A 21,090-nucleotide genomic window follows, 5' to 3' on the forward strand; every position below is an offset into this window, starting at 1 on the left:
GCTACACTGGCAGAGAGCTGGGAGGCAGGGGAACCTCCCACAGCAGCAAGCACTGTCACAGCCACCAGCCAGGCTGGCACTCACCCCAGCAGACTCCCCAGCGCGCCGAGCGGAGCTCGCACAGGTCGGCCGGCGGGAGGATTCTTCGGACGGGGTACTCCATGCACCTCCTGCTGCTGGCACACCACAGGCACTAGGACACAGGAGCAGGCAGCACAGCGTTACTGCTGCACTGACAGCGACCCTCGCTTTGCTTGGCAGCCACAGCACAGGGCCACCTCTGCTGGCTCATGAGACAGCACCCAGCAGCAACAGGGCGCTCAGGAGTAAGAGCTGTGTGAGCACAGATCATACCAGGAGAGGCAGGAGAGGGGAGTGCAGAGCTCTCGAGCAAGTAAAGATGCTGAGAATCCTTCTCCTGGCTTAGAATTGTAGACTGTCCTGAGCTGGAAGGGACTGATAAGGATCATTGAGCCAACTACTGGCCCTGCCCAGGACAGCCTTAAGAATCCCACCATTAATAACACAAATCCTTTATGTTTATTTTTGAGATAAGAAGAAAGCCTTTGAGACAAAGCGCTCTACACACACAAAGCTGATGAGCAGGAGAGGTGTGCATGTGCCCAGCCACTACAGACCATCTGCAGAGCTTTGCATGCTCCTCTCCTGGTGGCTCCAATCCCCAACCCCAGCATTCAGTAGGGGTTTGGTCAAACTGGTTCTGGCTACATCAGCTGCAAGATCTGACTCAAGTTCAAGTGTGCTGATATCTGTGATAAGGCAGCAGGGACTGGCAGGACACCAGCACACATCCTGCACCCAGCCAGTGCCACGGCCCAGCTGCTGGAGGGGAACTTGACCAGCCAGCCCAGCCCACTCAGTCCCTTCTCCAAGCACATCGTCCATCCATCAGGAAGCAGCTCAGCAATTCCATTACTCTAATCAAAAAGCACACAACAAAACCCACCCAGTTTCTAGCAACCTCCTTCCAGAGCACCAGAGAGGGATTGCCCTCTCACCCTCATAGGTGGGTGGAATTTGCAGCATGTCTGGGACAAGGGCAGGGGACCAGCCCTGCTTCCAGGAAGGAAACTTTTTCAGCATGGTGAGAGGCTGGGAGCCTCACTGCTGCTACTCACAGTGACATTTTTCAGGCATTCTTCACAGCTCCTGTTCGTATACTGGCGACAATCTGCAGGAAGAAAACAAGACACCTCAGGACTTTGAAGAGCTTCAGTGGTTTAAAACTCTGGGCTCCTCCAAGCCTGCTCCTACCCACCACTGGGCCAGCAGCAGTGCATGCTGCTGCTGCAAGAGCCACCAGCTTCAGCAAATGCTCCATGTCATGGTGGGAAGCCCAAATGCAAGGCAAGTTCTGCCTTGCTCTGCTGACAAAGCCCTAAGCTGCGAGTTCCTCTCTTGGGTTTTATTTCCCTAAAAGCCTGAGAATCTGCTGTGGCAGTAGGGCAGCCAGGGCACACAGCTAGAGTCGGTCTGGAGGGACCCTATGAGGATGAGGGCAAGCAGTGGCTGGGTGATACAGTCCTGTAGCACCAGATATGGAGCAGCTCAAGCAAACAAGCCCCAGACACAGAAGCTGCTGCCAGGAGAAGCAGAGGAGCACACAGGGACACACAGAGCCACAGATCCTGCAGGAGGCCTCCTGCTGCACACGAGGGCGGTACCCTACCCCAGCCAGTTCATCCAAATCCTCCTTCAGCAGGACACAGTCCAGGCAATGCAGCAGCACTGCAGCCAAAATCTGTGCTGATGTTCAGAACCTGTTTCCACCCCCATCTGGCGGAGGAAGACCCCAGTTTACAGAGACAGGTGGCTCCCAGGACCAGAGCCACCATGGACGCCACAGGACCAGAGCCACCATGGATGAAGGCATCCCCACAGGATGCATCCAGCTGGGCAGGGGAGTGGATAAGATCTGAACCTGGACACAGGACAAACTGTTATGGTTGTTGCAGCACTTCGTGCTGGAAAATGAAGTATTGAGATTGTCTAAAAGAGACAGTCTCAAGAAAAGGGGAGACTTGAAAAATAACACAGAGACTAGAAATTTTCAGTTCCCCTGAAGTTGCTGAATAAAGCTTTGGGACTAACTAGAAAAAAGATAGAAGGATGTAAAGGTATGCACAAAGGAGGATAAATGTAGCTGGAACCAGTGGAGAAACAGACAGAGGACTAGAGAGGGGTTTTTTGTGAGCTACATAACAAAAACCAACAGTGCATGCCCAAAGAAAAAGTTCAAAGTAAGGTCACCAGTAATACTGAAGCCTTCAGTGAATATGACCACCAGACACCCCTTTAGATGACCTCCAGGACCAAAAAAGTAATTCCAGTAAAAGGCGAATGCATGCAAATTAGTTCTAGGAAAGTGGTGTTTGTGTATTAGCTAGGAGGTACCTTGTAATGAATATGTATGATCAGCATGGAATAAGTACCCTGTTGTGAACTCTCACCACACACATCACATTAAAGGAGATACTCTTCCATGTGTCCGACGCGGATAAAGAATGACTGCTTTCCAATGTTTCAAACGGAATAAAAAACTTTATTTCATAGCTAATATCCTAATATCCTAACATCCTAATATCCTGATGTCCTAATGTGCTAATGTCCTTATGTCCTAATGTCCTTATGTCCTATATGTTCTAATGTCTTTATGTCCTAATGTCGTAATGTCCTAATATCCTAATATCCAAGTATCCTAATATCCTAATATCCTAATATCTTAATATCCTAATGTCCTAGTATCCTAATATCCTAATATCCTAATATCCTAATGTCCTAATATCCTAATATACTAATATCTTAATATCCTAATATCCTAATGTCCTAGTATCCGAATATCCTAGTATCCTAATATCCTAATGTCCTAATATCCTAATATCCTAATAGCCTAATATCCTACCCTCTCCCCAAGTATCTACAACTATATGCTTTCCCTCCAACAGCTCCTACTCTCCCAGTCTTGAAGTATCCCCAAACGGGTAGAAGAAACTAGACGAGGCCCGTCTCAGCATCCTGGTCTTCAGCTCAGACGGGCCGTGGAGGGTCCACATCAAATCAGATCGCAGCGGGACGGTGTTGGTTGTCCCCTGCGGCCAGCGCTGCAATTCCCCTCGGTGGCCGCTGTCCCAGCCCGTTTCTTCGCAGGTCATCCTGCTCTCTCCGGGGACGCTGGCGGGGCACAGGGCTCGGTGACCTGTCGCCATCAGCATGTCTTCGGCGCCGGCCACCTCCAGGAGCCGCATCCTCCTGCGCCTCCTGCTGCTGCCGCTGGCGCCACCGCGCCACGAAGGGATGGAGGCGGCGGCGGGGGCGACGCGGGTCCACCGGGGCTGGGTTGTCCTGGCCCTCCAGCACGCGGATGCTGCCGATGGGCCCTTGGCAGGTGGGGCAGGTGGCGGCGGCGTCGGTGGCAGCCTGGGGCTGGATGCAGGCGTGGCAGAACACGTGTCCGCAGGGCTCCACGGCAGCAGCGGGGTTGCGCAGGAAATCCACGCAGATGCGGCAGACACGCACGGCTCGTGGCGCTGATGGCTCCTGTCCCACCTCGGCCATTGCTGCTCCTGGGCTTGGCTGCTCTCAGCCGCTGGCAGGACTCGAAGGCTTGGCTCCCACTTCTGGAATTCAGAGGTTTCTCAGTCACTGGGAGCACTCGGAGGCTCCTCAGTCGCTGACAGCACTCAGAGGTTCCTCAGTCACTAGGACTAAGAGGCTCCTCTTCACTCACTGGCAGAACTCAGAGGGTTGTCTTCACTTACTGGAGTCACTCAGAGGCTCCTCGGTCACTGGCAGTGCTCAGGTTCCTGGGTCACTGACAGCACTCGGAAGATCCACAGACACTGGTAGCACACAGGCTCCTCAGATGCTGGCAGCAGTGGAAGCTCCTCAGCTGCTCTGGGTCACAACGTGAGTGCTCCGGCACTACCCAACGCTGGTGGTTATAGTAACGCAAGTGTGTCATAATGGTCATGAGTGGTGACAACACAGGGCTCTGAGGGACACACCCAGGAGCCCCCCCACCCACAGAGATTCTATGGCACAAAACCCACCTGGCGGTGGGCTGCACGCCTCAGCGTTTGCCCAGATCCCTTCCCTTCTCTGCCAGTCACACCCACCAGGACCTGCAGAGATCCTGCTCTGCAGAGCTGCCTTCCATGGCGTGTGCTGGGGCTGCACCTCCTCAGCAGGAGCACTCTGCTCGGCCCTTGGTTGAGCTTCAGGAGGTTCCATCAGCCCATTTCTCCAGCTTGTTGAGGCCCTTGTGGGTGCAGAGTCACCCGCTGGTGTCTCAGCAGCTCTTCCCACTGTAGGAAATTCAGCAAACTTGCTGAGGGTGCTCTGGGCCCCGTTATTCAGACCACTATCAAGAAGGAAGATGACCGGTCCCAGTACTGACGCCTGGGCTACACTGCTGATGATCAGCCTCTCTCTCAGCTTCATACTCTACTTAAAAACCAGTATCAACAGTTAAAATCACCTCCTCTCAGGGCAGAGCTTATTTGCAAAGTTCTGCCTCCCCCAAGCCTCCTGCTTTCTCCAAACTCATGAGAAATGTCTGATTGTTATAGATGAAAAATGAAAAATAGCCAATTTTAATAAAAATATAAAAAATAAAAATTATTTCACGACCGTAACACAGTCTCGACAGCCACCAATCAATCGGACAGCCGCCCCTGGGAGGTGATGTGGGTGAACGTGAGATTGGCCTCGCTAGCGCCAATTCCTCCCCGTCCACACTGGCTGCTCCAAGGCAGCGGTTCTTATACGGTTTATTTCGCCTGCAGCAGAGGCTGCACAAAGCCTCCGTCCGAATAGAATAATACACTTCCCTGATTCCCGGAATCCGGCATTCAGATGGAAGGCGTTGATGGCCCTGGTCCTCTCAGATAGGTGTCTTGTCTGGGCCATCATCGCTTGGGGTCACTGGGTGCAGGTCCTTGTGAATGCCCATCTCCTGTGCAGCAGAGTTTCCTTCACATGTAAATGTGGTGGTGCCTCTCTGTCCATCTGCCACGGTTTCACCATCCTGGGGAAGAATCTCTCCCCCGCCTTGTACACCAGTAGTTCATTTTATACATATATATATTGATATATCTTTTATTCCCACGAATTACTAACCATATTTATAACACTGACCATTTATCAGCCCCAGTGAGCATTTCCCCCTTCAAATACAGCAGCTCTGGCATACAGCATAGGATCTGTTGAATTGTTTGCTTCTTCCACCACTTTTCCTGAAATATACCTGAAATATACCTGGTATTTTCCTGGAAATACCATTGTAGCACTACACACTGACACCACCACTTGGAATAATTTGTGACCTTTGCAAGGAGACAGGTTGTTTGGCACAGACTCTCCAGCAGCAGGCACTTCAGGGCCTAGCTGCTGCTGCCACCATAGCCCTGCTGTGAAGGGAATGGAAGAGGCTGTGATGACAGCAGGCCGCCCCAGCACAGTTATCCACATGCAGCTGGGCAGCCTGTGCTCACAGCTCAGTCTGCCCCTGGGATTTCGCCTCTCAGAGTGCTGGCTGTTTGTCCCACCTTTCCTATCACATGGTTGGAATTGGCCTAGTGCCAGCTTTTTGTGGCCTTTATGTGCAGGGCTGTAGAAATCTCAGTCTCAAAGCCAAGCTCCCTGTTACATCTCATTAACCCCGTCTTTCCAAGTTCCCAGGGCATGGCCACATTCCATCCACCATCCATCCTGGCTCCCAGCAGGTCTCTCTGCTGCCCTGGCTCAGCAGAGGAGGACAGAGCCAGTCACAAGTGGGGTCTCAGGAAGAGGAACTTGCTTGCAGTTCCCTGATAGGTTTGCAGACATCACTCCTTAGCTCTAGGAGCAGGGCCAGTGGAGCACTGAGGGTACCCAAAATGAATTTACTGGTCCCAGTTCCAGGACAGGAGGGGGACTGGAGCCTGGTGCAGCCCAGCAGGGGAAAGGCAGCTCAAAAGGCTTTGGCACCAGCTGTCCCTGGACCTTGCTGGCTCTCAAGCAAAGGCCCCACAGCTTTCCCTGTGCCTTTGGCTGGCAGAGGCACCACGGGCCCTTTGGGCCAGCACATGAAGGACCCCTCTCAGCACTTTCCCTTCTCTTCACTGGGCTCCACAGTTCATCCTCCACGCACAAGGGATTCCAGCCACGCCGGGATCTGTGAATCATCACCTCCCTGCCGTGCACACCCGGACACGGCGCTCTCGGCACCACCCTGGCTCCTGCCCGGCAGCCCCGGGGCGCAGCCCCTGCCCGGACAGAAGGTGGGAGAGCAGCCACCACCAGAGCTCGGCAGAGTCAGGCCCTGTGTTCCTCCCACCCGAGCCTCTCCTGGCAGTAGCCGGCGACAATCTGGATTAAAAGTCACCCGCGAGCCCTGCCCCTGGGGCAGCAGCCAGGGCTCCCGGCGCCTCAGCTCCCCGAGCCCAGCTGGGGCCGCTGTGCTGAGCTCCACAAGCCCGGCCGTGCAGAGGGAGAGCTTCACCCCGGCCCACGGGAGCCTCCCCGGCAGGAGGCCACGGGCAGCTCTCCTCAGCCCAGACTCTCCCAGCCCTGCCCGGCCTGCACACGGGGCTGCGGCTGCTGCAGGGCCGGGCCTGGGCAGGCTCCAGAGCAGGCAGCTCCATCCCCTTCCCACCCAGGCCCTTACACTGCTCGGGCTGCAGCCTGAGCCCCCAGGCCACCCACGCACACAGGGGCTCTCTCCTGGAGATGCCAGGGGACAAAAGGCCCAACTCTTGCCAGAACAGCCAGCTCCTTCCTTAGAGAGCAGCCTTGCTTCCATCCCAAGCTCTTCCTAACACCTGAACCTCTCTGGGAACAGACTGTTCCTTTCAAGCCCAGCAAGAGCCCAAGGCAGCCTTGCTTCTGCCTCCCCCAGCTACCCCCAGTGAGTCAGAGCCGCATAACAGTGACAACTTCATCAGCCACTACTCCCAACCTGTGCCTGCTGTGGAAGGAGAATTAAACTCTTTCAGACCAGAACAGTAATTGAATCAGTTTAATATACAGTCAGCATATTGTAAATGCACTTGAAACTTACAGTATTGCTAACAGACGTGGCCATTGAGCCCAAGACCACCTTTCTAGAAAGGCACAGAGAGGCAGGAGAGTTGGGGCATTTCCCCAGATTAGTTGCAAGTGAGAAGGTGCACATAAGACCTTCCTCCTGGAAGCACCAGATCACCAGAAACTTGTGCTCTTTGAGAGGACTGCTAATGTGCTGGGATAAGTGCATGCACCTGGAGTGACAGCCAAAGCCTCCTGCTAGCCCTTACGTCAGGAAACTCTTGCTGGCTTTTGCATATACTAAAAGAAAAACAAAAAGAGGGGGAGGAAGAGCAGAAGAGGCTAGCTCTGTGTGCATGAAGTGTTCTTGGTGAGGCAGGAGTGAGGGAGATGTGTGACGTTGCTTTTGCCCTTGGCTGGGACAAGGACTGTTATGTGCATTGCTTTGGACACCACAACCACCCTGGGGTGAGTGAGGAAAAAATGCCCCATCTTCCAGTATTGTCACCATGGTTTCTTGCACCAGCAGGGCAAGAGCAAAGTCTGGCCAGACCAAGCACCTGGAGTGGGGACAATGGTGTCACCAAGGATTTGGGTCATCTTCTGTGGCAGTTGAAGTGGCACCATGGTGGTGGGGGGAAGCCTGGAGACTTTTGGCTCTGCAGAAGGCACTGTTCACCAGGGTGGGTGGGTGTGTCTGGAGATGCTAATTCTCAAATTTTGCGTAAGGGTTCTCTTCCTTGAACAGGCCTAGAAGAGAAAAGAGATTTGTTCAGACAGCAGCTCCCACAGTGGTCACAGCCAGCAAGAAAACCAGTCCTGGGAAATAACTCTTTGTCATTTAAGCATCCTCAAGCCTCCCAGCTGCAGTTCTCCCAAAACACCTGCTCTTACTTGAGCAGTGCCCACAGTCAGCACTGTTTCACTCTCCCCTTCTGCACAAGAGGAGACATCCATTGAGAAGCTTGACCTGATGGCAAACTCCTCTCCCAGGCAGGCCATGCACAGTCCAGGTCAAGCAGCCTGCCTAATCTTCCAGAGCTCTCCCCTCTACACAGCCCTTCTGTCAGACTGGATTACAAGCAAAGAGCCCAGACCCAAATTAAATTAAAACTGTTCTTAGACTTGCTTCCCTGCTCCTGCATCGAGACTGGGAAATGGCAAGGCAGGGTATGGGGCTGACTTTTGGGCTAGCAACAAGCCATGTGCCATGCTGTTTGATGCTTTCCCAGCTCAACACTGTGGGAATCCATGGGATTAAAGGATTTTAGAAAAGGTGGGACAAAGAAAGGCTGCAGAGACAGTAAGGATAGTGAAATGCTTAAGCAGCAGAAAAGAGATATCAGCAGTAGCGAAGACATGAGAAATAGAACAATAAAGCTATGTAGTTTGGCTTTCTAAGTTGCAAAAAGGTATATTTTAGTAAATATTTAGAAGGTTAAATATGAATAGGGCTCTGTGCTTTGTCTTTTATAAATGAACTATTGTATGAGAGGAAAAGTTGCTATTGTTTTAACCAAAGCTACGTGTGCTTCATGTGGTTGGATAGAACGACTGTCAATATGCTTTTGCTCTATGTAATTGGCTGAAACTGGGTCTGAAACTATCTTATAATATGTTGTAACATTAAGTTTCTTTGGCCTTCTGTCTGGATAGCGAGCTGCTCGCATCGATCTATTGCCATAGCCATGTAATGAGACCGATGCTTCTTAAATAAACAGCTCACGACGCTGTTCAGGTGTGGTCCCGTTCCGTTCGTGTCTGTAAATAGTTGCCGGCGTCAAATGGTGCCCCTCTGTGAGGAGGACTTTAGACTAGAATAAAAAAGAAAATCTTGGATAAACTCGGGCGCCGGAGACCCAGGAGGAATACTTCATCCCTTCGCCTTCTACATCTGATGTCTTTGTAAGTAATCTTTTTCTAGGGGCTTCCTGGGTGACAAAAATGAAAAATCATTTATCTAAAACAGAATGGGACGTTTTTTACCGGCTTGAGAAAATGTTACAAGATAAAGGACGTTCAGATATCACAAAAAATGAACTGAAAGACTTATTAGTCTGGGTAAAAGCAAACACTCAAAATATAGACTTGCAGTCTGCTTTTACCTTTGTTTTTTGGGATCAAATATACTGGAAAATCTATAATCTGTTCTCTCTCAAAAAGGACGAGACTGTATACAAATTCATGCCTGTTTCCAGGGCTTTGTTAGAGTGTTTTAAACAAACTGATGGTAATACAGACATTTCCAAACAACAGAACAAAATATCTTGTTCAGATGCTTTAAATCCACGTAATACCGAGTCACTGTCCTTTTCTGTGGAAGTTTCGGGTTCCACTCCGAGTTCCTTTCCTTCCAAAGCGTCCAGTGTCATGTCTTCCGGAGACGGCGAACCGGAACAGCTTCCATCTCGGGTCGCGTCCCCTGTTTCTTCCAGGCTTGTCAGCGTTTCTGCAGCTGAGAGCAGTCCTTCACCCCTCCCTCTGGGAAAAAATGGACTTTTGCCGTGTCGGGAAAGTTGTTCGGAAATTTTGTTGCGTTCCGGGAATGAGAATGTGCGCGAGTTCTGTTCGGGGGTGGGTGCGAGCCGCGTGAAGATGGTAGATGATAATTTGCCGAGGTTTCGTGATAAAGGAATTGCATGTTCTGAAACTGTACAAGCAGAGTTGGCCGAGATGGGCTTGGGATCTGTTTTGCCTGGTCGGGGAACTGTGGGGGTCACTCCTGCCACTGTTTCCTCTTCTCGTACAGACACCCCTTTGGGTTTGATTCAGGCGGGCTGTGTGTGTTGTCATTCGAAAAATCCTTTTCTAGTGAATTGTTCTGTTAAGCCTCTGCCAGGTTTTTCTGTGGCTCACCAAGCTTTTGGTACAGAGGATGAAATAGCTGTAGCTGTGACTCTGCCTTCAGAGAACAGGGCAGGGGAAAAGATAGAGGCAGCAGTCGACAGCCAGGGGTTTGAAAAGAAAGTAGGAGATTTTCGAAAGGTCCCTGTTGAGGCGTCGACTGAGATTTGGAGGGATTTGAAATCTGTCTCATTTGTTGGTGAAGGAAAAAATAGCATTTCAAACCTGCAGTCTAATGTTGGTAACCCTCCAGCTGAGTCCTCGCTGGCAGGGAGACAGTGTGAAACATGAAGTAAGGTTTTAGAAATTATCAGAGATAAAAATTCAAGGACAAGTAGCCAAGCTGAGACAAATTTTGGATTTTTTCCACAATCCAGAGAATACAATTCCTCCCCAGCCCCTCTTGGGAGGGCTCCGGAGGGGGCGTGGTCCATGGTTGAGCCCGCCTCTGTCCCTTTGGGCAGGGCTCCAGGAGAGGCGTGTTGTTCAGGTGTCTCTGCTAGGAATTCGGAGGTGTGTTCTCCCGTCCATCCTGGCAGAACTCCTGGGAAAGTTCGTTGCTACAGCAACGTCCCTGCCAAGAATTCGGACACTGGCAGGGTTCCCGGAACAACCACTGTCAGTGAAACTGTCAATTCTAACCCTGATCCTCCTTTAAAGCTGCCGGACTGGTCTAATATTAATCAACAATTAGAAAAAGATTTGGATTCAAAGAAACAACTCCTTGCATTACCTGTAAGATATGGTCGTAATGATGTTAACCCTAGATATGAAAGTCTCTCTCACCATGATATAAAGGAATTACGTCAGGCTTTGAAAGAAAGTGGGTTCTCTTCTCCTTATTTTAATAGTGTGTTGAAAAGTACTTTTAATTCTCACGATTTAGTCCCTGCTGATTGTCAAAATATAGCTTCACTGATTTTAACCAATTCACAATACCTTCTATGGGAATTACAATGGAAAAAACTTCTTAATAAGTTGGTTGAAAAATATGCAAATACTGATCATGCAGATTTAGATGTTGTTCAATTAGCAGGCGATCCACCTTACCACAGAGCAGAAAATCAAGCAGTAGATTTGCCTCGGTCTGTATTAGCTGATATTAAAGATGCTGCTAGGGAAGCCTTATTTTCAGTAGAGCCAGCTGGCACACATGTAAATTCTTATACCTTGATTAAACAAGGTGAAACAGAATCCTATGGCTCTTTTTTGGATAGACTAACCCAAGCAGTTGAAAGGCAATGTCCAGATGAAAAAGCTCGTTCTTATATTGTCCAAAACCTTGCTTTTGTAAATGCTAATGATGAATGTAGAAAAATTATTTTAGCTTTGCCTGATCAGCCTCCAACTGTTGTGCAGATGTTAACAGCATGCAGCAGAATAGGTGGATCACAACACCTTGAAAATTTACAGGTCAATACCTTAGAAAAAACATTAGAAGATAATTTGGCAAAACGAATGGATAAATTTGAAGAGTTTTTAGAAAAAAAGCTTGGGGAAAATTCTGTTAACACTGCACAGTTGGAATCTGATAAAAGGTCCTGTTGCTTTGCTTGTGGTAAACCAAATCATGTTAAAAAGGATTGTCCTGCGAAAATATTTCCACCAAAACAACTTTCTGTCTGCCCTCGATGCCGAAAAGGGAGGCATCTTGCTAAGCATTGTCACTCTCTTTTTGATATCGATGGCAAGCCTCTGTCGTTAAACTTCAAAAACAGCGCGCATTACCACCGCGCTCAGACACAAGTAGTGGTACCCCCTGGCAGCCAGGTACCCACTCAAATGGTAATGGTACCTCAGTCATTTGTGCCTCAATCAACCAATCCACAAACGATCCCAGCTCAATATCCTCAAGCACAAGGATCGAATTGGCCTCCTCAAAATTAATTCCTCTATTAAACAATTTATGCTGGGTGAACATTCCTACTGGAATTGTCAATCCTTTTCAGCAAGGGCAAGAATTTTTAATTTTAGGCAAAGTCAATAACAAATTTCTTGGACTCTCAATTCTTCCTACTGTTGTTTCAGTAAACTCTAATGAAGAGCTAAAGATTTTAGCTCTTGCACTTGAAGTTCCTATGGTAATTCCTCCAAAAACACCTATTGCTATTGCATTTCTGTTTCCTGTGAATACCCACAAGCAAAACAATTTTCCAAAGAATTCAATCGTGTCTGTACCTTCTAGTACCTCAGGTCCAGAGGTCTTTTGGATGCAATGTTTGGACCGTGACCGACCTCAATTAACTTGTAGCCTGACTCACTGTGGTAAAACAATTTATGTTACAGGCATGCCAGAAACTGGTGCAGATGTCACTGTAATTTCTCACATGTTTTGGCCTAATGACTGGAATTTAGTGGCTCCTTCAGGTTCTCTCACTGGGATTGGAGGTGCTACTGTGTGTCTGCAAAGTGCATCCATGATTAACATTACAGGTCCTGAAGGAAAGACTGCAGCAGTGCGTCCTTTTGTTGTTCAGAAGCCTCTCACCGTCTGGGGAAGAGACGTTCTTTCCCAGTGGGGAGCGAAAATGGAAGTGTAATGACAGCCACGTTGAAACCTGCCACTTTAAAGATTACCAGGAAAACTGATCATCCTATATGGATTGATCAATGGCCTTCTGTCTGGATAGCGAGCTACTCGCATCGATCCATTGCCATAGCCATGTAATGAGACTGATGCTTCTTAAATAAACAGCTCACGACGCTGTTCAGGTGTGGTCCCGTTCCGTTCGTGTCTGTAAATAGTTGCCGGCGTCAAAGGACAAGATTGCAAACTCTGGGGTCAGGCTGCAGCAAGACAACTCTGACATGGCAAGACAGACCCAGAGCACAGCCCTTCCACAGGCAGATGCTTCCCATACCAAGAGCTCCTTTAGGCACAGCTTTGCCTGCTCTTTCTTTCCTAAAGGATCCAGCCCATCCAGAGGCCCTGGAATCTCCTGCCTAACCTGGACCTGCAGTGGGCAGCAGCTGCAGGCAGAGGAAAGGTCTCTAGTTTTCCCTACAGCCCCTCCAAAGCCAGAGACCACCAAGTGCAGCATGCATGAGCCCAAGTGCTCCACAGCCAGACACTGGCAGAGCCCCCGGCAGCCCCAGTGGGCAGGCTGGAGGGACAGCGCAACTTCCAAGTTGATGTTCTCCTCAGGCAGGTCCAGACCTGGCCCAGGTCTGTGGGACTCACCTGAGGGGCAGTTCAGCCCCAGGAGGGAGGCTGTGCACTCCCATCCCCAGGGGACTGAGACACCACTGCTGGCACAGAGGAGCAGAGGGATTGGGGTGGGATTGGTGCCTGCTCTGTGCTCCTGCAGCTGTGGGCATTCTGATTCCTACCTGGCCCCACACCTCAGACTGCTGGCTCACCACAGAATTACTGGAGGGCTGTGTCTGAAGGGTAACAGGATTATGATGGTGCTGTGTCTGCCAGCTTCTGCTTCTACCTTCTAGTCAAGCTCCATCAACTTCTCCCACGTGGTAAGCTTGGAGAACACATTCTGGAGAACATTATACACTTCCTCTTCCCTGCCCAGGAAAAATAGCCCTTGTATGGGCTCACACACCATGACCCCAGCATCTCTACACTTACTCTGAGCCAAGAGAAGCAGGGACCATATTTTCCCTGCTGGCCAGGTCTCATCTACAGCTGTAACCATGGCAAGGAGCACAGTTACAGAGGCTGCTTCATCTAAAGCTTAGTTTGAATCACTCATGTCAGCACTGTACCGTATTTTCTTCGGATTTCATCATGCCGTGATTTCATCTCTGCTCTCCTGCGAGAGGCAAACAAAAAAGCCATGAGTCAGTAACTGGTGGTACAAAAGGGAACAAGAAGAGCCAGAGCTCCTTGCTTATTCCCAAACAAGGGAGCTCCAGGCTGGCAGGTTTGCTCAGCCTGCCACCTCAGGGAGTCTCTGGGGACCACCAGAGCCCACACATCAGCAGCCCTCAGGGAGCTGCATACACAAAACTTGTGATGCTACATCCACGAGTCACCCCGGCGTGACACTCCTAATGAGGCTTGTGTGTGAGCTAGGGCTGAAGCAGCCACTGACTGCATGTGCTGAGCCCCATGTGCCTCCTGGCATCACATTTGATGGCACAGACAGCAGCCAAGTCATCCTGCAGCCTCAGGGCCTGTGGTACAAACTCACCTCTCCTCCTGCCGCACCCGCCTCTTCTCCCGCTCCCTGGCTGCTCTCTCATCATCCTTGTCCGGCCTGGTGGACAGAAAAACCCCTTAGTGCACTCAGCACTCAGTCCTGCAGCAGCACACGGCTGCATCTGAGCTGCTCCACAATCACGGCACCCCCCAATACTTACTTTTTGCTCTTTTTCTTACAACAGCAGCAGCAGCAGCAGCAGACCCCCAACATGATCAGAAGTGTTCCTCCCACCACGGACATTGCAATGATCAGGGCTTCAAAGTTCACTGAAGGATTTGACAAAAACGTGTTTAGCACACACAGACACAGCTGTCTGGGGTTACAATACAGGATCACAGAATCATTAATGTTGGGAAAACACTCAAGGATCATCAAGTCCAACTGTTCCCCCAGCACTGCCAGGTCTTCCAGTAAACATGTCCCCAGGTGCAACAGCTCTGTGTTTTTTGAATGCTTCCAGGGATGCTACCGCTGCCCTGGGCAGCCTGTTCCACTGTCTGACCACCCTCTGAGTGAAGAATCTTTTTCTTACTATCCAACCTAAACCTCCTCTGGTGCAATTTGAGGCCATTTCCTCTTATCCTACAGCCACTTTCTCTGATCTTGTTTATGAACATACAGCTACTGTCACCAGCAGCTTCAGTCACTGGGCTGGAGATGTGCAGCCACCTGGGAAAGCAAATGGACATTGTTAGCTATGGATAACAATGTAGATAAACCTATGTAGACATAACAAGTGTTGGTACCCACAAATAAACACCAGCTGAGCACATGTCCCTGCTAACAGGAGCGCTCAGTTACTGGCAGGGAGAAACGCACTCAGGTCAAACTCCTCTGGCAGAAACAGGAGCAAAGCTATCTTAATCACTAATCCAGGTAAAAAGTAACCATTGAGGGAAAAAACCCAACAACTGAAGGCTTCAGGGCTAAGGAATCATCTCTGACAGGGAGGAATTACTGTCCATGGGAGCCAGCCTCAGAAGACATCTCTGATGAGATGAGCACTTAGCGGCATCTGAAGTCCTTGGGCAAGAGATAAACTGAAAAAAAATCTGTCAGGTTGGGGCCAGCAGTGCTGCTCAGGCAGCTGAGGGCCAAGTCCTGCTTCCTGCACCTGACTACCACGTCTCCCCAGGGCTGGGGGGCTCTGCTTGCCCACACACAGAACAAAGCCTGCTGGAACATGGCGAGGCAGCAGCCGTGAGCCCTGGTCCCTGCTCATCCCACTCAGCTCCTGCAGTAATGGCAGTAGAGACACCAGCCTAAACTGACACATCTACATGCCAAGGATTTCAGGCAACAACAAAGAGGAGGTTCTTCCAAGTGTGGTTCAGGCTGTTCACAGAATTGTGCCTGTGGAAATATTTGTTTAGGAGCCACTTTGCACACGACAGCCAGGCTACAGAAATCTCAGTGCACCTGAACCTGCTCAGAGCACTTGAAGGTCATTTAGTCCAACTCCATCTTTCACTAGACCAGGCTGCTCACAGTCCTATCCAACCTGACCTTGAACGTTTCCAGGGATGGGGCATTCAGCACCTCTCTGGGCAACCTGTGCCACTGTCTCATCACCCTTATTGTAAGAAACTTCTTCCTTTTATCTGTTCTAAAGAGATCCTCTTTTAGGTACTCCAGCCTGAGCTGACTCCAGCAGTGTCAGTGCTTCTGAAACCCTTTTGGGGTTTCAGGATGAGCCTGGGGTTCAGCTCCCCCCTTCCCACACAGAGAGGTCTGAGGCAGAGCACCAGGCACTCCTCCAGCTGATGACAGAGGCTAAGTCACACACACCAAAAAAGCAGAATCACATAAGAGCTAATCTCCCACAGGACTAATCTTCTCTATAGCGAGTTTTGCAAGCTAAGGAATGTGATCTTCGAAGCTACTCACATCAAAACTAGCACTTCAAGGTCTTACAGAAGTTTCAGAAAAGCATACCACAGGGCTCACAAAGAGGAGATTCTTCCACAAGCATAAGAGCAGTATGAACTCTTGTGGGCAGACAAGAGAGCCCAGCCTCAAGCACAAAAGATAACAGGCAACGGCAATTCAGCACCAGGCTCCTCATCAAGGGGGTGGGTGAGTGCAACCAGGCCCCAGCTTGCTTCCTTCCTTCTCCAGCCCCCAAAAGCTGGCTTCTCTATGAGCATGAATATGCACTAAGCTTGGTCTGAACAAGGCACCAATCTCTCCAGAAATCCTTCAGAAAACAGAGCAGCAGGGAGGAGAGGCAGCTGCCCACCAGAGAAAGCTCCCAGAGGAGACCTGCATGTGCAGGGGTAGTTTTAGAAGAGGTTTTTTCTCAGGTGGGTGAGAGCTGAGCAGGACCACGGTACACTCAGCACTAGAAGCACACACAGGTTCCCAGAGAAGTCATCACACCTCTGGTTCCAGGAGCCCACCTGGGACAGCAGCCACGTGAAGAACCAGAAGCAGTGCACAGAGTGACCTGCCAGCTGCAGAGGAGAGATCTGGGATTCAGACACCAGGAGGGCTGCAGAGGCCCACAGAGAACCTTCCACTCCTGTTCCCAGGCGCTAGCCATGTCTGGAGCCTCCATCACACCAAAGCATAAGGGATGTATTTTGGAGTAGCTAAATCCTCACAGGTCCTACTTGCCAGAAGGCAGGGAACTGCTCATACTCTGCTTCCCCGCCCACGCTTCAGGAGGTTTGCAGAACCTTGACTGCCTTCAGCCTGTCACTGCTACACTGGCAGAGAGCTGGGAGGCAGGGGAACCTCCCACAGCAGCAAGCACTGTCACAGTCACCAGCCAGGCTGGCACTCACCCCAGCAGACTCCCCAGCGCGCCGAGCGGAGCTCGCACAGGTCGGCCGGCGGGAGGATTCTTCGGACGGGGTACTCCATGCACCTCCTGCTGCTGGCACACCACAGGCACTAGGACACAGGAGCAGGCAGCACAGCGTTACTGCTGCACTGACAGCGACCCTCGCTTTGCTTGGCAGCCACAGCACAGGGCCACCTCTGCTGGCTCATGAGACAGCACCCAGCAGCAACAGGGCGCTCAGGAGTAAGAGCTGTGTGAGCACAGATCACACCAGGAGAGGCAGGAGAGGGGAGCGCAGAGCTCTAGAGCAAGTAAAGATGCTGAGAATCCTTCTCCTGGCTTAGAATTGTAGACTGTCCTGAGCTGGAAGGGACTGATAAGGATCATTGAGCCAACTACTGGCCCTGCCCAGGACAGCCTTAAGAATCCCACCATTAATAACACAAATCCTTTACGTTTATTTTTGAGATAAGAAGAAAGCCTTTGAGACAAAGCGCTCTACACACACAAAGCTGATGAGCAGGAGAGGTGTGCATGTGCCCAGCCACTACAGACCACCTGCGGAGCTTTGCATGCTCCTCTCCTGGTGGCTCCAATCCCCAACCCCAGCATTCAGTAGGGGTTTGGTCAAACTGGTTCTGGCTACATCAGCTGCAAGATCTGACTCAAGTTCAAGTGTGCTGATATCTGTGATAAGGCAGCAGGGACTGGCAGGACACCAGCACACATCCTGCACCCAGCCAGTGCCACGGCCCAGCTGCTGGAGGGGAACTTGACCAGCCAGCCCAGCCCACTCAGTCCCTTCTCCAAGCACATCGTCCATCCATCAGGAAGCAGCTCAGCAATTCCATTACTCTAATCAAAAAGCACACAACAAAACCCACCCAGTTTCTAGCAACCTCCTTCCAGAGCACCAGAGAGGGATTGCCCTCTCACCCTCATAGGTGGGTGGAATTTGCAGCATGTCTGGGACAAGGGCAGGGGACCAGCCCTGCTTCCAGGAAGGAAACTTTTTCAGCATGGTGAGAGGCTGGGAGCCTCACTGCTGCTACTCACAGTGACATTTTTCAGGCATTCTTCACAGCTCCTGTTCGTATACTGGTGACAATCTGCAGGAAGAAAACAAGACACCTCAGGACTTTGAAGAGCTTCAGTGGTTTAAAACTCTGGGCTCCTCCAAGCCTGCTCCTACCCACCACTGGGCCAGCAGCAGTGCATGCTGCTGCTGCAAGAGCCACCAGCTTCAGCACATGCTCCATGTCATGGTGGGAAGCCCAAATGCAAGGCAAGTTCTGCCTTGCTCTGCTGACAAAGCCCTAAGCTGCGAGTTCCTCTCTTGGGTTTTATTTCCCTAAAAGCCTGAGAATCTGCTGTGGCAGTAGGGCAGCCAGGGCACACAGCTAGAGTCGGTCTGGAGGGACCCTATGAGGATGAGGGCAAGCAGTGGCTGGGTGATACAGTCCTGTAGCACCAGATATGGAGCAGCTCAAGCAAACAAGCCCCAGACACAGAAGCTGCTGCCAGGAGAAGCAGAGGAGCACACAGGGACACACAGAGCCACAGATCCTGCAGGAGGCCTCCTGCTGCACACGAGGGCTGTACCCTACCCCAGCCAGTTCATCCAAATCCTCCTTCAGCAGGACACAGTCCAGGCAATGCAGCAGCACTGCAGCCAAAATCTGTGCTGATGTTCAGAACCTGTTTCCACCCCCATCTGGCGGAGGAAGACCCCAGTTTACAGAGACAGGTGGCTCCCAGGACCAGAGCCACCATGGATGCCACAGGACCAGAGCCACCATGGATGAAGGCATCCCCACAGGATGCATCCAGCTGGGCAGGGGAGTGGATAAGGTCTGAACCTGGACACAGGACAAACTGTTATGGTTGTTGCAGCACTTCGTGCTGGAAAATGAAGTATTGAGATTGTCTAAAAGAGACAGTCTCAAGAAAAGGGGAGACTTGAAAAATAACACAGAGACTAGAAATTTTCAGTTCCCCTGAAGTTGCTGAATAAAGCTTTGGGACTAACTAGAAAAAAGATAGAAGGATGTAAAGGTATGCACAAAGGAGGATAAATGTAGCTGGAACCAGTGGAGAAACAGACAGAGGACTAGAGAGGGGTTTTTTGTGAGCTACATAACAAAAACCAACAGTGCATGCCCAAAGAAAAAGTTCAAAGTAAGGTCACCAGTAATACTGAAGCCTTCAGTGAATATGACCACCAGACACCCCTTTAGATGACCTCCAGGACCAAAAAAGTAATTCCAGTAAAAGGTGAATGCATGCAAATTAGTTCTAGGAAAGTGGTGTTTGTGAATTAGCTAGGAGGTACCTTGTAATGAATATGTATGATCAGCATGGAATAAGTACCCTGTTGTGAACTCTCACCACACACATCACATTAAAGGAGATACTCTTCCATGTGTCCGACGCGGATAAAGAATGACTGCTTTCAAATGTTTCAAACGGAATAAAAAACTTTATTTCATAGCTAATATCCTAATATCCTAACATCCTAATATCCTGATGTCCTAATGTGCTAATGTCCTTATGTCCTAATGTCCTTATGTCCTATATGTTCTAATGTCCTTATGTCGTAATGTCCTAATATCCTAATATCCTAGTATCCTAATATCCTAATATCCTAGTATGCTAATATCCTAATATCCTAATATCCTAATATCCTAATATCCTAATATACTAATATCCTAATATCCTAGTATGCTAATATCCTAATATCCTAATATCCTAATATCCTAATATACTAATATCCTAATATCCTAATGTCCTAGTATCCTAATATCCTAGTATCCTAATATCCTAATATCCTAATATCCTACCCTCTCCCCAAGTTTCTACAACTATATGCTTTCCCTCCAACTGCTCCTACTCTCCCAGTCTTGACGTGTGCCCAAACGGGTAGAAGAAACTAGACGAGGCCCGTCTCAGCATCCTGGTCGTCAGCTCAGACGGGCCGTGGAGGATCCACATCAAATCAGATGGCAGGGGGACGGTGTTGGTTGTCCCCTGCGGCCAGCGCTGCAATTCCCCTCGGTGGCCGCTGTCCCAGCCCGTTTCTTCGCAGGTTATCCTGCTCTCTCCGGGGACGCTGGCGGGGCACAGGGCTCGGTGACCTGTCGCCATCAGCATGTCTTCGGCGCCGGCCACCTCCAGGAGCCGCATCCTCCTGCGCCTCCTGCTGCTGCCGCTGGCGCCACCGCGCCACGAAGGGATGGAGGCGGCGGCGGGGGCGACGCGGGGCCACCGGGGCTGGGTTGTCCTGGCCCTCCAGTACACGGATGCTGCCGATGGGCCCTTGGCAGGTGGGGCAGGTGGCGGCGGCGTCGGTGGCAGCCTGGGGCTGGATGCAGGCGTGGCAGAACACGTGTCCGCAGGGCTCCACGGTAGCAGCGGGGTTGCGCAGGAAATCCACGCAGATGCGGCAGACGCGCACGGCTCGTGGCGCTGATGGCTCCTGTCTAACCTCGGCCATTGCTGCTCCTGGACTTGGCTGCTCTCGCTGGCAGGACTCGAAGGCTTGGCTCCCACTTCTGGAATTCAGAGGTTTCTCAGTCACTGGGAGCACTCGGAGGCTCCTCAGTCACTGACAGCACTCAGAGGTTCCTCAGTCACTAGGACTAAGAGGCTCCTCTTCACTCACTGGCAGAACTCAGAGGGTTGTCTTCACTTACTGGAGTCACTCAGAGGCTCCTCGGTCACTGGCAGTGCTCAGGTTCCTGGGTCACTGACAGCACTCGGAAGATCCACAGACACTGGTAGCACACAGGCTCCTCAGATGCTGGCAGCAGTGGAAGCTCCTCAGCTGCTCTGGGTCACAACGTGAGTGCTCCGGCACTACCCAACGCTGGTGGTTATAGTAACGCAAGTGTGTCATAATGGTCATGAGTGGTGACAACACAGGGCTCTGAGGGACACACCCAGGAGCCCCCCCACCCACAGAGATTCTATGGCACAAAACCCACCTGGCGGTGGGCTGCACGCCTCAGCGTTTGCCCAGATCCCTTCCCTTCTCTGCCAGTCACACCCACCAGGACCTGCAGAGATCCTGCTCTGCAGAGCTGCCTTCCATGGCGTGTGCTGGGGCTGCACCTCCTCAGCAGGAGCACTCTGCTCGGCCCTTGGTTGAGCTTCAGGAGGTTCCATCAGCCCATTTCTCCAGCTTGTTGAGGCCCTTGTGGGTGCAGAGTCACCCGCTGGTGTCTCAGCAGCTCTTCCCACTGTAGGAAATTCAGCAAACTTGCTGAGGGTGCTCTG

General features: G+C 51.0%; 1 protein-coding gene across 1 annotated transcript; it reads right to left on the minus strand.

The window, feature by feature from the left end:
• Positions 1–7,004: 7,004 nt before the first annotated feature.
• Positions 7,005–18,074, minus strand: LOC135302350 (pituitary tumor-transforming gene 1 protein-interacting protein-like). Its single transcript, XM_064422720.1, has 7 exons — positions 18,008–18,074; positions 17,872–17,924; positions 16,817–16,925; positions 14,188–14,296; positions 14,019–14,084; positions 13,591–13,637; positions 7,005–7,776 (listed from the first exon to the last, which is right to left on the minus strand). The coding sequence occupies exons 1-7, from the start codon at positions 18,072–18,074 to the stop codon at positions 7,733–7,735; spliced, it is 495 nt and encodes a 164-aa protein (XP_064278790.1). The 3' UTR covers positions 7,005–7,732.
• Between the last annotated feature and the right edge of the window lie 3,016 nt (positions 18,075–21,090).

This window comes from Passer domesticus, chromosome 6 (assembly GCF_036417665.1).
Source record: "Passer domesticus isolate bPasDom1 chromosome 6, bPasDom1.hap1, whole genome shotgun sequence".
NCBI classification, from domain to species: domain Eukaryota; kingdom Metazoa; phylum Chordata; class Aves; order Passeriformes; family Passeridae; genus Passer; species Passer domesticus.

Excerpts from the sequence above, each read along its gene's own strand:
- LOC135302350 (XM_064422720.1), bottom strand. The coding sequence starts at position 18,074 with ATGGAGCATGTGCTGAAGCTGGTGGCTCTTGCAGCAGCAGCATGCACT. Across the intron at positions 14,297-16,816 it reads GCGCTGGGGAGTCTGCTGGG|TGAACTTTGAAGCCCTGATC; the intron begins GTGAGTGCCAGC and ends CAAATCCTTCAG. Across the intron at positions 7,777-13,590 it reads TGAAATCCGAAGAAAATACG|GCCTGTTCAAGGAAGAGAAC; the intron begins GTACAGTGCTGA and ends TTTCTCTTCTAG.